Here is a 13,017-nt window from a genome sequence, read left to right on the forward strand (position 1 = left end):
CTCATCTATTCACTTACAAAGTGAATTACTGCCTGTTTTCTCAATTGTTCACTGCCTAGCCATCCACAGTCACTTATGCACAGCCTTTTGTATTCCATGGATTTTGCAGATTTTTATGTTTTTCACTGTGGCAGTCCCGCGGTGCAGTGCCAGCAGTGGGCTTGTGCAGTCAGCAGGTAGGTAAGTCTCCCGCGTCCTGTGTCTGCTTGCAGAAGAGGTTTCTTTCCATCCCTTCTTTCTTTGTCTCCAGGCAGGAGCTTTCTCCATTAGTCATATTTATCCTACTCCATCTTCCTGGTAAGGAAAAATAGTGCGGGCATAGAAGTGGAGTTTTTTTTAAGAGAAAAATGTACCCAGATCAGATGAAAACAAGTCCTGCTCGTGCTCCATTAGTACAGTTGCTGGTTTCTAGCTCTGCAACAGTGAGGCTGGTGCACCTGGAAGCTGTTCCAATAATAGGTTTGACAGTGGGAGCTGCTTTGGAAAGTTTCCAAGCCTATGGTCCTTTGCCACTAATATCTCCAGGCAAGGTGGAATGTGGCAAACTAAGCTGATTCCAACAGCGCGACACTGGCAAATTGACTTTGAACTGTTTAAGATGGAAATTCAGCAGCAGGACCTGGTGTTTAGAAGCTGTTAGCCAGAGCTTCAGCTATTTTCAGGATTTTAATTGAAAAGAAATGCATGTGTCATGGGGTAAGATCTTCTGAGGCACCATCTCTCATTTTCTTCCAAATTTCTATATATTTTTAGCTTTGTTCTTAGAGACCATAAATCAAATAAATGGATAATCATACATCAGTACAATAAAAGACATATTTTGCCTCAAATTCACTAATCTTAGTAGAGCTTATAAATAAATATGGATTATAAATAAATTTTGTTTATTTATAAATAATAAATAAACATATAAACTCCTAAAAGTAGGGGACAAGGAAGAGAAAAAGAGTTATTGTAGTTTGTAAGAAGAGGAAAAATAGTTAATTACAAATTTCTGTTTCTTACATTTCAGAAAAGCTACAGATACATAATGCTATCAAATACACATGTATATGTATTTCACCCATCTTCAAATCTATAGAGTATGAAAGCCGTAATTTTTCTTGCATTTAGAAAGTGTGGGTCTCCTCAACAAATGCTAACTCTGGAATGGTTGTTGGAAGAAAGTTCCTTGGTCGTTGATTATTCTGAATCTGAGTTGCAGCCCCTTCAGTTTTGTTGGGGTTTGTTGTCTGTCCTGAGCAGGATGTTAAGTACAGAAGGGCTGAAATTCTTATTCATTTAATCCTTTACTAATAATCTGTTCGTTCTGTTTATATGTGCATAGCTTGGACAAGCATTGTGAGATGCCATTCCTCACTGTGTTGTTACTGAAAGCACACAGAGGAAGTCAGGATTGTACTAGTGCCCAAAAATATGTGCCTTTGCAGGTGAATGCCTTCTAGCATTTTAATTTATTGCCAAATCTGTCTTGGTCTCATCCTAGCTGAACATTTTTATCTGTATTATAAAATTCCTTTCTTGTCTTTGAGACTTGTTTTCAATCACAACCCTCTGAACCAAATACTTTTTTTTTTTTCCAGTGTTGATACATAACCTGATTTAGCTTGGCTCCTAGAAGTCACAGTGGATATTTTGTTGACTTTTCTTACCCTTTTATTTTCTTAAGTTTTCTCAGTCCCATTTCCCCCACCGCTTTTAGGGGGCTGTCACAGACGCACATTCACTAATGATTCTGCAGTGGCAGTTCTCTTTCAGGTTTTAAAGCAGGTAATTATTCTTCTGAATTTACTTCTTTGAGCAGAAGAGGATGCATTGTACCTGAAACTTTGACAGCACTACATTTGGAACCTACACTTCTGTGATTACTCTTTGCATAATTCATTTGTGCTTACCCTGATGTCCTCTGGTGTATTTTGAGGTATACAGTACTACCAGAGAGCAAAATTGGAAAGCAACAGGTCAAAGTAATGATACAAGAGAGGAGAAAAGAGGTTTAAAAACAAAAAGTATGCTTCTGTAGGTTTTGTACTCCCCTTATCCTTCTTTAAGGTGGGCAACTACATCATGATTTACTGTTAACCTGACAGAGAATCTCTTTGTGCTTTAAGGGTTCTAATTTAGAAAAGTACTGAAATAAGTATGTAACTATCAGTAAGTATGAGATCTGAGCAACTACACCTACTAGCACTGCACAGTGAAATTAAGAGAAATTTTAAAGAAGAGAAGAGAAGAGAAAAAAGGGAAGAAAGATGTTCCTACTTTAGATACCTCATACAATCATGGTAAAGCAGTCTGAGTTAAAATGGTGGAAAAAAAACCATGAACAGGAGTTAAAATGGTATAAAATTAAAACATGGCTTACATTTACTGTGTATGCAGTCTAAACGAACAAAATATATGTTTTTATAGGATTTATCTGAAAGTACTTAAATTGTACTTAAAGCACTTAAAATGTTTAACATTGATGAGAGAATATTCAAAAGGATAAAATACAGGCAGTTGTAAAGGTGTGAAGAACACAAAACATGAGTAAGGTATATTTGGAAATACATTAAGCATTGAGGATACTTCAGTTAGCACAGGGACATAGAAATATTGACAGGAAGTAGTTCAGCACAGGAAATCAATACGTAACCTCTACTTTTGGAGGAATTAGTATCTGAAGGCAGTATCTGAACATCTTTATGTCCTCTCTGAGTAGTACATTAATAATTCCATTTTGTGCAAAAATTTTACCAGTACCAAACTTCTCAATGTAAAAATGGCCATATACATTCCACCCCTCACTGTGATGTGATTAGTGAATTCTCATCTAATGATTTTTTATCCCCTTCCACACAGAAGAAACTTTCTCTAAACATCTGCAAAGCAAATGCCTTGTGAAAACTCTCTTAAAAATTCCACCCTCTCATCGACAACAGTTTGGCTTCATGCTGAAGCCATGTCTAGAAGACTGACTAATATAGCCATATTGTTTCCATGTCCTCCCCATATGTGTGTCTCCAGCCATCTGTTGTCTCTTGGCTTACAGTGTGAAGTCCTTTAGAGAAGCAGGATTTGTCTTTTTTGTTTGTACAGCACCAAGCAGAGCAAGTCCTTGATCCTAATGAGGGGCCGTGAGTTAAATAACAGATAAATTAGTAAATAAAATAAATTAAAATTTTGGGTAAAGTTCCGCTGTATATAATTGATTGGTGAGAAACAGTGGTTTCTGGTTTAAATGTCAGCATATGCTGTAGACTATTCTGTGGCTGGCGTAGAACATAAAAAAATTATGGGGGTGTCAACCAACATTCAGCTGTCAGAGATTTAAGATTATAAGGTTAAATCTTATATTTAATTCTTCGATTAGAAAATTAAATAAATTCCCACAAAATGGCAACAGTAACCACTGCTTTTTTATCAAGGGAATTTTGCGTTAAAATTTGCATTAAAATTGCATAAAAAAGGCAATTTATGCCATGCATCTGAATCTTCTTTGACATGTATAATGCTACCAACATTCAAAAGGTATACTTTGTGTATAATTTATGAATAAGGACTTAAGTACTGATAAGGCTCTTAGCAAGTCCTTGACTTCCGGATTTCCATGTATATGTCATTTTTCCCATTATTTTCCTCTAAATGTTTTGATACCTCATCAAAATTATTTTCTAATTTGCCCTGCCAATTTGCCAAGAGCTCAGGGAATGTTTCCTTAGTGCTCTTACTATGAACACTGTATAAAGTGAAAAATGTGACTGGGCAAATTAATATTAAAAAAACCCAAACCTCTAGTTCAAGACATCCCTGATCCGTATAGTCTGGGAGAGTATTCTGGGTGGTACTGTTACATGTTTATATCATGACATTCTTTTTTTCACTACACTTCATCCAATCCATCACTGACCAGCCTCAGACAAGGAATACTGGGCTGTTCCTCCAGCACAGTTCTGTCATTTTTTCTGTTATGTTTTAAATTGCATCGTGATTGCTCAAACACCTTAAATACCTTTAAATACTCTTTTCTTTGAGGATAGTTTCTTTTTCGCTACATTTAGCGGTTGGTAGTGCTGCCAAGTTAATTCCTGTTCAGGATTCAGATTTAAGATCAATGGAGCTTTGCCGTTCTTAGTGTTCATGAGCAAAGTGGTTGGACATACATTGTTGTAAGACTTTGACAACAAAGCTTTCTCTTCCCTGAATTTTCTACATAAGTAAAACAAAAAATAGTACAATTTTTTCTTTCATTTTCTGAACAATAAGTCTGAAAACTAAATGGTAATCTGAAAGACTTTACAGTCCTGATTTTCTGGGTTCATATTCTGTGTTTTCCATGCTTCTGCGTTAAGCTACGTGTCATGTATTTGGGAGAAAATTTGTTTAACCTGATAAAAACAATTTTGAGAAAGAGTGGTTTCTTCTAAAACTATATTTCTTCAGACCTTCACTTGTGTAGGTTTCCAAATTCCAGTGCCCTTACCAGTGTCCACAAACCTTATTGCAGCTTGTAAAGCGATGAGCTGTAAAAGGATAGGATTACAATGTCAAAAGTATAAAACTTTTTGTAATCTGTTCTTGAATGTGCTGACCACTTTCAGTTATTCACAGCTGGTTTTCTGGAACAGTAAAATTTGATGAAAAACGGGGTATGGTAGAGGCATTGCTGATTTCATTATGAGCTCAGGAGAGAAGGAAGGATATAAAAAATTTATTTCCATAGCTGTCTTTGTAAAGGTGAGAAGATAGATGAAAGGAAAGGTAATAAAAAGGGAAGAACAGGCTTTGAACAAATGAAGAGTACAGAACCATATAGACTAGGGAGAAGAAATAGCAAAGAAATGGCAAATAATTAATCATGAAGGAATTAGTTTTCATGGCAAAAGAAAAAAGAAAATGTAACAATGTAAGCAAAGTCCTGAATGGGGATAAGAAAAAAAAAATAACGAGAAACATAAATAGAAGTCAAGTTTTTTACAGATTCAGTCTTGCCAAAACCAGGAAAATAGTTGGAGATATGTATACAGAGGCACTCAAATAGAGTCTTGCTTTGACTGAAGACATCAATTCTAGCCTGCTTTATATTTATATTGTTAGTGAAACGTAAATCAGGGTGGCGTCAAAAATAAACTACTTCTTTTTCATTCTCGTGTTCAATTCAAAATGTTATTGCTTATCAGTAAGGTTATCTACATCATCTGCAAGGTTGAAGGTGTGGAAAAGTATTTTGAAAACCCTGGGGCTGAATTTTGAGAAAGTATTGGTTTTCTGCGAGATTGTGTATGTCAGTTTGCACATCTTGGTCTCCCGTGTTTGATGCAGTGATTTATTTGATTTGCTGCTTGATTTGTTTTCCTTCTTTATAATGCAACTCTCAATATTAGAAAATATTGAGCTTATATGCTTCAAAGAACATGTTCAGTAAGCTGACACTGATTTTTTATTTTGGTTAGTGTATTTTGTGGTCAGCTGGTTAACTTCTGAGAGCTGTGCCTGAGTGAGTTGAAATCACAGTTTGCATGTTTCAGCTGTCAGATCAGCTGAAAGGTCGGTTTCTCGACAGAACATGGACCATACTGGTTTTCTCTTGTCTTGTGTTTGGCCTGTTTGGCGAATTTTTAGGTCTCTGTTCATACATGAGAGAGATGAAATCAGCATTGCTATTTGTACACAAAATAAAAGTGGTATCCAGGCTACATCATTGTCTTAGCACAGTGAAACACAAAAGTTTGCACTCAGAGGAAAGTACAGTATATATTGTCTAGGCAAGAATTGAAATTGTCTGCACAATGATGGCTATAAATGAGTTTTTTCATCTAATACTGCTAAAGAATTTTACTTTAGAATACTGGAAAAAAAGTCTTTTTTTCCGGGGCACCTTTGTGATTTGGCTGCTTACCTTTACAGAACTATTTTAGAAAGGTTCTATGAAAAGATTAGTCTTAGAAATGTTGATTAGAAGAGTCTTCTACTCAAGCTGCTTCTTGGAGCAGGACAATCACTAGCATCAGAACAGTTTAGTGACTTTAAATAGAAACTACCACTTCTGTAAGTAATCTCTTTCAGTGCTACACTGCTCTTCTAATGAAGAAAATTTTCCTAGTGACCAATTTGAACCTTCCAAGGGGCAGTTTTGGGCAACAGTTCCTTCTGTATCATCTGGGAAGAGCTTGATTACCTCATCTTTGTCACTCTATGTAGTTGCACACTCTCAATAGATCCCCTTTGGACTCTTCTTCACCAAAATAAACAAGCCCAGTTCCCTCAGTCTGTCCTCTGTACCTGTAGCCTTCATAGTAGCCCTGCACTGAAACCTCTCCTGTTTCTCAGTGTCCTTCTTGAACTGCAGGCCAAAAGCATTATTAAAGGTGAGAGCTCAAGAACATGAAGCAGAGGGGAGTAATGACTTCCCTGGATCTGCTGACCACATTCCTCATTATGTAGCCGGGCACAACTGTTCACATTATTCATGACAAGAGAACTTTATTAGTTTGTAAACAGCTCAACAGCCACTGTAGCTTCCATATCCTTCTCAGCAGAACTGAGAGATAGTAAATTCCTTCCCTATCTGCACTTGTGCATTGGGTTTTTCTTTCCTCAGGTGCAGAATTTTGCACTTACTGAAATTTCTAAAACAGGAACCTCAGAAAGTTTTCTCTTGCCTAGGCTTCTAGCATCTCCTGTGTTTGTGAATTGAGGTTCTACCAGTCAGCACAGCAACCAAACCTCCCAGTTTTGCATCATCTGAAAATCTACTGAGGGTACATTCTGTCTCCTTATATGGGCTGTTGGTGAAGATACTGAACAGTAGCTTCATAGCAGTCCATTGTTACTGTGCTCATTTCCAAACACCAACTAGACATCAAGACATTGACTCTGTTCTTTAAGCTTGGGGTTCTGAACAATTTTCAGCCCATGTACAGTCTTTTCATTCAGGCTATACTTCATCATACTATAAATGATGATGCTTTTGGAAACAAGTGTCAAAAGCCTAACTAAAGTAAAAATATATGGCATTCACTTCTCTCCCTTCATCTGCATGCCCAGTCATTTCATCATAGCAGGCAACCAGATTGGTCAAGCATGATTTGCTCTTGGTAAATCCTTGTTGACTTTTCTTGATTATTGTCTTGTCCTTTACATGTTGAAAATTGATTCCAAGAGGACGTGCTCCACAGTTTTTCCAAGGACTAAGGTGAGGCCAACCATTGTATAGTTCCTTAGGTACTCCTCCTCACTCTTCTTTAATATGTATGTAAAATTAACCGTTCTGCAGTCATCAAGGATGTTCTGTAATATCAGTGGTTTTTCATAGGTGATAGCCAGTGGTGTTGCAATCACGTGGTCAGATTTTTCAGCTCCCACAGGGGTGTCCCATGTGGTCCCATTGCATTTGATTGCATACTGCTTCTTCAAGTATTCACCAACTTATGCCCCTCCCCTCCTCTCCCTCAGACATTCCTCTCCTTCCCAAACTGTAAATGCAGAGGTCTGGGAGCAGAGTTGGCCTAAAAAGAGAGAGGCAAAAATTGTATTGAATGCTGCAGCCTTTTCTGTATCGTGTTGTTGTCTTGTCTTCCTTAGTAAGCAACAGACCTACATTCTCTTTGAATCTCCTTTTGCTGCTCTGCATACTTGTAAAATTCCTTCTTGTTACCCTTTAATGTCTCCCATTAATTTTAGCTCCAGCTGGGTTTTGTCCTTCCTAGTTTTGTTCATGTGCCCAAACAATGATTGTGTGCCTGTCCTTTGTTTCCTGTCATTGTTACCACACATGTGCTCTCCATTTCCACCATATGTGCTTTTCCCATTTTAGTTCATTAAAAATCTCCTTACTCAGCCAAGTGGACCTTCTGCATACCTTGTCTGTACGTGCTGCTTCCTCATGTATTTCTGTTGTTCTGTGACAAAGTCCTCCCGACTAGATTAGCAAATCTGTTCACAAAGAGATTCTTCCCTCTCTTTGCCAGGTAGACCTGTTCTTTAGGATGTCTGTCCCCGTAAAACTGGGTGCCACAAGCAAAATAGTTGAAACCCATCTAATACCACCAGATATATAACCATATGTGGTCTCCCCGATACATCTGCTGCTATCTAGGCTTCTCCCTTTTGCCATAGGATTGAAGAGAAACAACACCAGGGTTCCTATCTCCTTAACCATTAGGTGACCCCAAACAGTCTTTCGCAACACCACAAACTGAGCCTCCATGCAACCAAGAAACCTCTCTAGGTGATGGGTCAGGCTGGAAGAGAGTCAGCAGTCACTGACTGTCAGTCATCACTTTCTCTTGGTAGTGCTCTGATACAATGTCCAATCTGAATTCTTCATTTGAGGGAGCCTGTTCTTCCCCTCTGCACCACTGGTCAGCCTTTCTGCTGCCAGAAATCATAAGCTTCCAGCTCCTGCCTCTCAGAAGTGTGTGTCTTTTTCCCACTGTGTCTTGCCTCAGTTGTACCTTCCCTGTCTGTTGCATGAGGTTTTACACCTTGAAAGATCTTGTCAATCACCTGTTAGTAACCCCTGATGCAGTAAAACACACCTGCCTCTTCTTACAACTCCTCACCTGCTGCTGCGGCAAGTGCAACAGAACAAATCCCGCTTCAGGGAGTCGCCCTCAGGGTCCTCTGCACAGAGGTTGCCACAGCACTGCTGGTGACAGCAGAGGCAGGGGTTATATACCCTGTAGCAAGTCATTACCATTTGGGTGTTGTCTTCTTGTTCAAAATGTCCTGGGTCTCTGATGTGTCAAGTGCCAAATTCACTGTCTTGCTTATTTGAACGTCCCACTGCCAGCACTTCTTGGTGCCCTTCCCAAGGATGCCAGATAGTCAGGAACCCCGGATACATTCACTCGGCCTTTTGAAAGATTTCCTGCTTGGCAGTAGACCTCTTGAACTGTCTGTGAGTCCCAGGCCACAGAACTCTCCTTTGTGAATGTTAGGTCTGCTGAACACTTCTGCTCCCCAGGCTGGATCCTAGCGAGTGGGAAGAATGGTGGATGTAGTTTACTCAGCACTGGTCTCACTTGCCAAAAGAAGAGGTACTGTTGTACAATTGAAAAGGTCAGTTTCAGAATCTGCTTGGGTGGATTGAGCTGTCCAAAAGCATTTTAAGATCAATTTCCTGCAGTTCTCGTTCATGAATAAGAAAAAACGTAGTCTGGGAAACATGGAAATATTTGTTACTAGCAGTTAAATTTTCTTTTTCACTTACAGGAGATAAACTGGGCTTCAGGTATTTACTAATAATTGTAAGATTTGATTATGTTATTTTGTAGTAGAATACTCAAGTATTGTCACCTTTCCCTATCTTACAGCTGCACTTGCAGTGCCAATGGCAATTGAAAATTTATGGTAGATTATTTCCTGCAGTCAGTAACTGTAGGTACTAGAAAAAGGTCTTCCGGAGTGTCATGGTTTTGCCCACCAGCCCATCGCTGGGGCTGAGGATGGTTTTGTCCAGGTGATTTCCGGACAAAAAACCAATCAAAAAGTTCAGTGACGCCTTTGCTAATTACATCTTTAAGAAAACGGAAGAGAAGGTTGTGGCGCAGTTGAAATTAGGAGCAGCAGCCATGTAGAAGGGTAGCGGGCCCGAGGAGGGCCAAGGCCCCCTCCTCCCCGGCTTGGGCCGGGGGGGGCAGGTGCAGTACTGAAGCCTCCCTTCTCTCTTGTGAGAGAGTGAAGAAAAAAAGGTTTAAAAGACGAACTGCTTAGACGAGAAACCGCTGCAGAAGAATTCCAGCCATGAGATAACAAAATTTCCAAGGTCAAAGCTGCAGTCGCAGAAGAGAGAAGAAAAGTTCGAAGGGGGAGAGCTGCTGTTTTTCTCCCTTTCGCTCTCTCTCCCTTCAGCAGGGTAAAGACTGAAAAATAAAACCCTGCCACCTGTAGAAGTTTGTTGGGGTGAAGAGACCCCCCATGCGGTTCACAGAGGAGCTTGTGGATGCACCAGAGATTTGTGACTTTAACAGAGAAAGCCTTATGCTGGAGTAAAAGCGGCTCAGATGAGGCAGAGTCCTGTTAAAGACTTTGTGACCCTCGAAGGGATCAATGCTTATGCTGGAGCGAGACGGCTCAGATAAGCTTGGGATCTCAGTGAGAGATCCATGCTGCTGCTGTTGAAGATTTATGACCCTGACGGGTATTAGAACCTACGCTGGAACACAAAACGGTTCAGGTAGGGATGTTGGGATCCATGTGTGGGATCCGTGCTGCTGGTGCTAGAGAGAACCTACGCTGGAGCAGAAAATGGCTCAGGTGGGATATTGGGATCCGAGTAAGGGATCCAGACTGGACCCATGCCGAGAAGTCAATCAAGGACTGTTCTCCCATGGGGAGGGACCTCCATAGGGAAACAGGGGTGAACTCTTAAACCATTATCCCCTGTAACCCTGTGGAAGAAGATCCATAGTAAGCAAGTGTCCCCTTGCAAGCCTATGGAAGGAGACCCTTCAGGACCTGGGTAACCCTCAGCCTTCGGTTTTAACCCAGGAGGGGGGTAAGCCCAGCCCTGGAGGCCAACACAGAATGAGAGAGAGATAAAGAAGTTCCAACTGCGACGAAAGTACTGCAGAGTTACTGGAGAGAGAGAACTGGAATTCTGAGAACAGAAAAAGACTGCTTCTTCTCCTTGGACTGATATAAAGGGAAGTGGTGGGGGGAGAAGTATCTTTTGTAAATACATAATACCTTTTACTTAAGTAGAATTGTTGTAAATATAATTCTTTAGTTTTAGTTTGTTAATAATAAATACTCATACTTTTTTTAATTCAGTCTCTTTTTGTCTGCATAAACCTTCTCTCAACTAATAGTAATTGTATGTGGGGGTATAAAAGTAAATTGAGCCAGGGCAAAACCACGACACGGAGGAACATCTCTTGAATAGAAATGTCAATCCAAATATGCTTGTATAGGCTGTGACAGAACTGCAGGCTTTGAATGAGATCACTTTCAGCAGCTGTAAATTGACAAATAAAATCAATCCCTTTGAAGTGTAAGTGGTCAAAGAATGAGGTTGAGAGAAAAAAGGTGAGAGCATATAATATAAATAAGTAGTGAAGAAAAATGTTTAATATCTGTAGATTGTAGGTATGAGAAAAAAGTCTGTAAGGAAAAAAGTGATATTGGTAGATATTACAAAATGCTGTGGTTACAATGCTTTTTATTCATTAATCTCTTTTGGATATAGAATATACTAGTGGGAAGTTTCCTTTGCTTGGCTCTGACTTGTTTTCTGATGGAGATTAAGATCACTTGTACCTTTAAATCAAGAATGATTCATTCTCTTGGTTCTCGCTGATAAGTTTTGGATATTTTTCTACTGAAAAGTAAATCACATTCTAATGCTCAGTGATCTCCATAAAAAAAGGGTATGATAGAACTGCAAAGCTCCTAAGAAAAACAAGAGGCTAAAAAGTTACTTTGGCTTTATCTGAGTATCTTGAATTCAATTGCATACTTAAACAAACAAAAACCTAATTAATACTGTTCATGACTAAGCTCTGAGGAATTTTCCCTAAGGTGTGAACTTTCTGCAGTATGGTCTTCAAAGTCGAGACTGAATGGATTTTTAAACCAGCAGTCAAAGGTGTTCAAAGAGGAATTCTTAGCTGAGTTAGTTCCCATTGCTTAGGGCCACAGGGCATGTGGCTAGATATTAATGCTTCTCCTGGGCCTTAAAATCTTTTTTTTTTTCTTAATTCCTATTTTAAATTACACTTGATGCATATTTTTTAAACATAACTTAATAATTTAGAATACCAGCTTTATAGTATGTGAGTTAAAAATAATTTTCAACTAAATGTTATGTAAGATGATGTTTTAAAGGGCAGCTGGCTGTGCATAGGTTTTATACAGGTAGAGATGAGGTGTTATGAAAATAAGTGTGCCAAAACATATGGCAGTGATGCATCCTTGAGATGTGATACTAGGTCTCATGAAATATATGCCTTGAAGTTAAAAAAGGGGTTCAAAAGAATTGCTGTGGAAATTACTCTGGCAAAAACTAGAATTTTTCTCATTTAGTGAGTTTTTCCAGCCATTACTGTGGTACTGTGTTTGCATAAGCAAAAACAGGTTGCTGGTTTGTAAAAGAATTCTGAATCATTAACCTTTCTGAGGTCAATGTAGACTGTTCTATTTAACTCTTAGAAGGAAAAAGAGTAGTATTAGTAAACACTGAAATATTAAAAACCCTATTTCCATGAAATGACAAAATTCCCGAGAACAAAGGAATAGAAAAATTCAAAAGATGTCTAAGTATGTCAGGGGTTAACTTACTGATCTCATTCTGCATTATAGAAAGTTGGGGGTGTTATATGCTAATAATCTCTTAATTGTAGGAGGAAGAATTGGAGGCCCAGATTTCATTCCTACAAGGACAGCTAAACGATTTGGAAGCCATGTGCAAATATTGTGCAAAAATGATGAACACACATCTTGGTAAGTGCAGTACCCTGTATTAACCTGTAAATCTTTGCAAAGGCTCTTTTCATGTTTGTATTAGAACTAAAATAATATTTAGGTAGTAAAGTGCATATTATTTTATAAGCCATCATGAAGATTGAATTGATGTACTGAGTTGTTTTATCAGATGCTACCAACCACTGCATCTTTATTCTGCTTTTAATCTTGGGAGTATTATAGCCACTGATGATGCTGAAAGAGGTAGAGGCATTTTAGTACAGATGCCCTTTGATTTCTTGTATTGTAAGAGACCTATTGGAGCTCACAGCATCTACGCTTACAGATTTGAAGTCCATTTGCATTTCAGCATTCCCACAGTGACACTTGATGTGTGCAGTGATAGCTGTATAAAATCCATATACTTTCATTAAATGTAACAGCTTCACAATCTACAATCACCTTTGATATGTAAAACTGTGTTACTGTAGGCTACCTAGTTTGGAATATTTTGGTCAGACCAGGAGAAATATTGTAAGATAAACATCAATACACTGGGAACAGAATGAGCAAATACGCCAGTCTAAAATTCTTCTTATATATTTCCAAGACAAGTCAGGGAAAGTAAAC

The 13,017-nt window shown here is 38.8% G+C and overlaps 1 protein-coding gene across 5 annotated transcripts in view; it reads left to right on the plus strand.

Annotated features, from left to right (window-relative positions):
• Positions 1 to 13,017, plus strand: part of TBC1D5 (TBC1 domain family member 5) — a 315,237-nt gene that overhangs the window by 279,951 nt on the left and 22,269 nt on the right. For 3 of the 5 annotated variants that reach the window (XM_050307600.1, XM_050307606.1, XM_050307620.1), the window contains 2 exons: positions 7,145 to 7,177; positions 12,327 to 12,426. In XM_050307600.1, coding sequence (XP_050163557.1) covers positions 7,145 to 7,177; positions 12,327 to 12,426 — 133 coding nt within the window. The remainder of the gene's footprint in view (positions 1 to 7,144; positions 7,178 to 12,326; positions 12,427 to 13,017) is intronic. The other 2 variants (XM_050307614.1, XM_050307625.1) reach the window with 1 other exon arrangement.

The sequence above is a fragment of the Myiozetetes cayanensis genome, unplaced genomic scaffold (genome assembly GCF_022539395.1).
Source record: "Myiozetetes cayanensis isolate MyiCay16 unplaced genomic scaffold, myiCay2020 scf1, whole genome shotgun sequence".
NCBI lineage: Eukaryota > Metazoa > Chordata > Aves > Passeriformes > Tyrannidae > Myiozetetes > Myiozetetes cayanensis.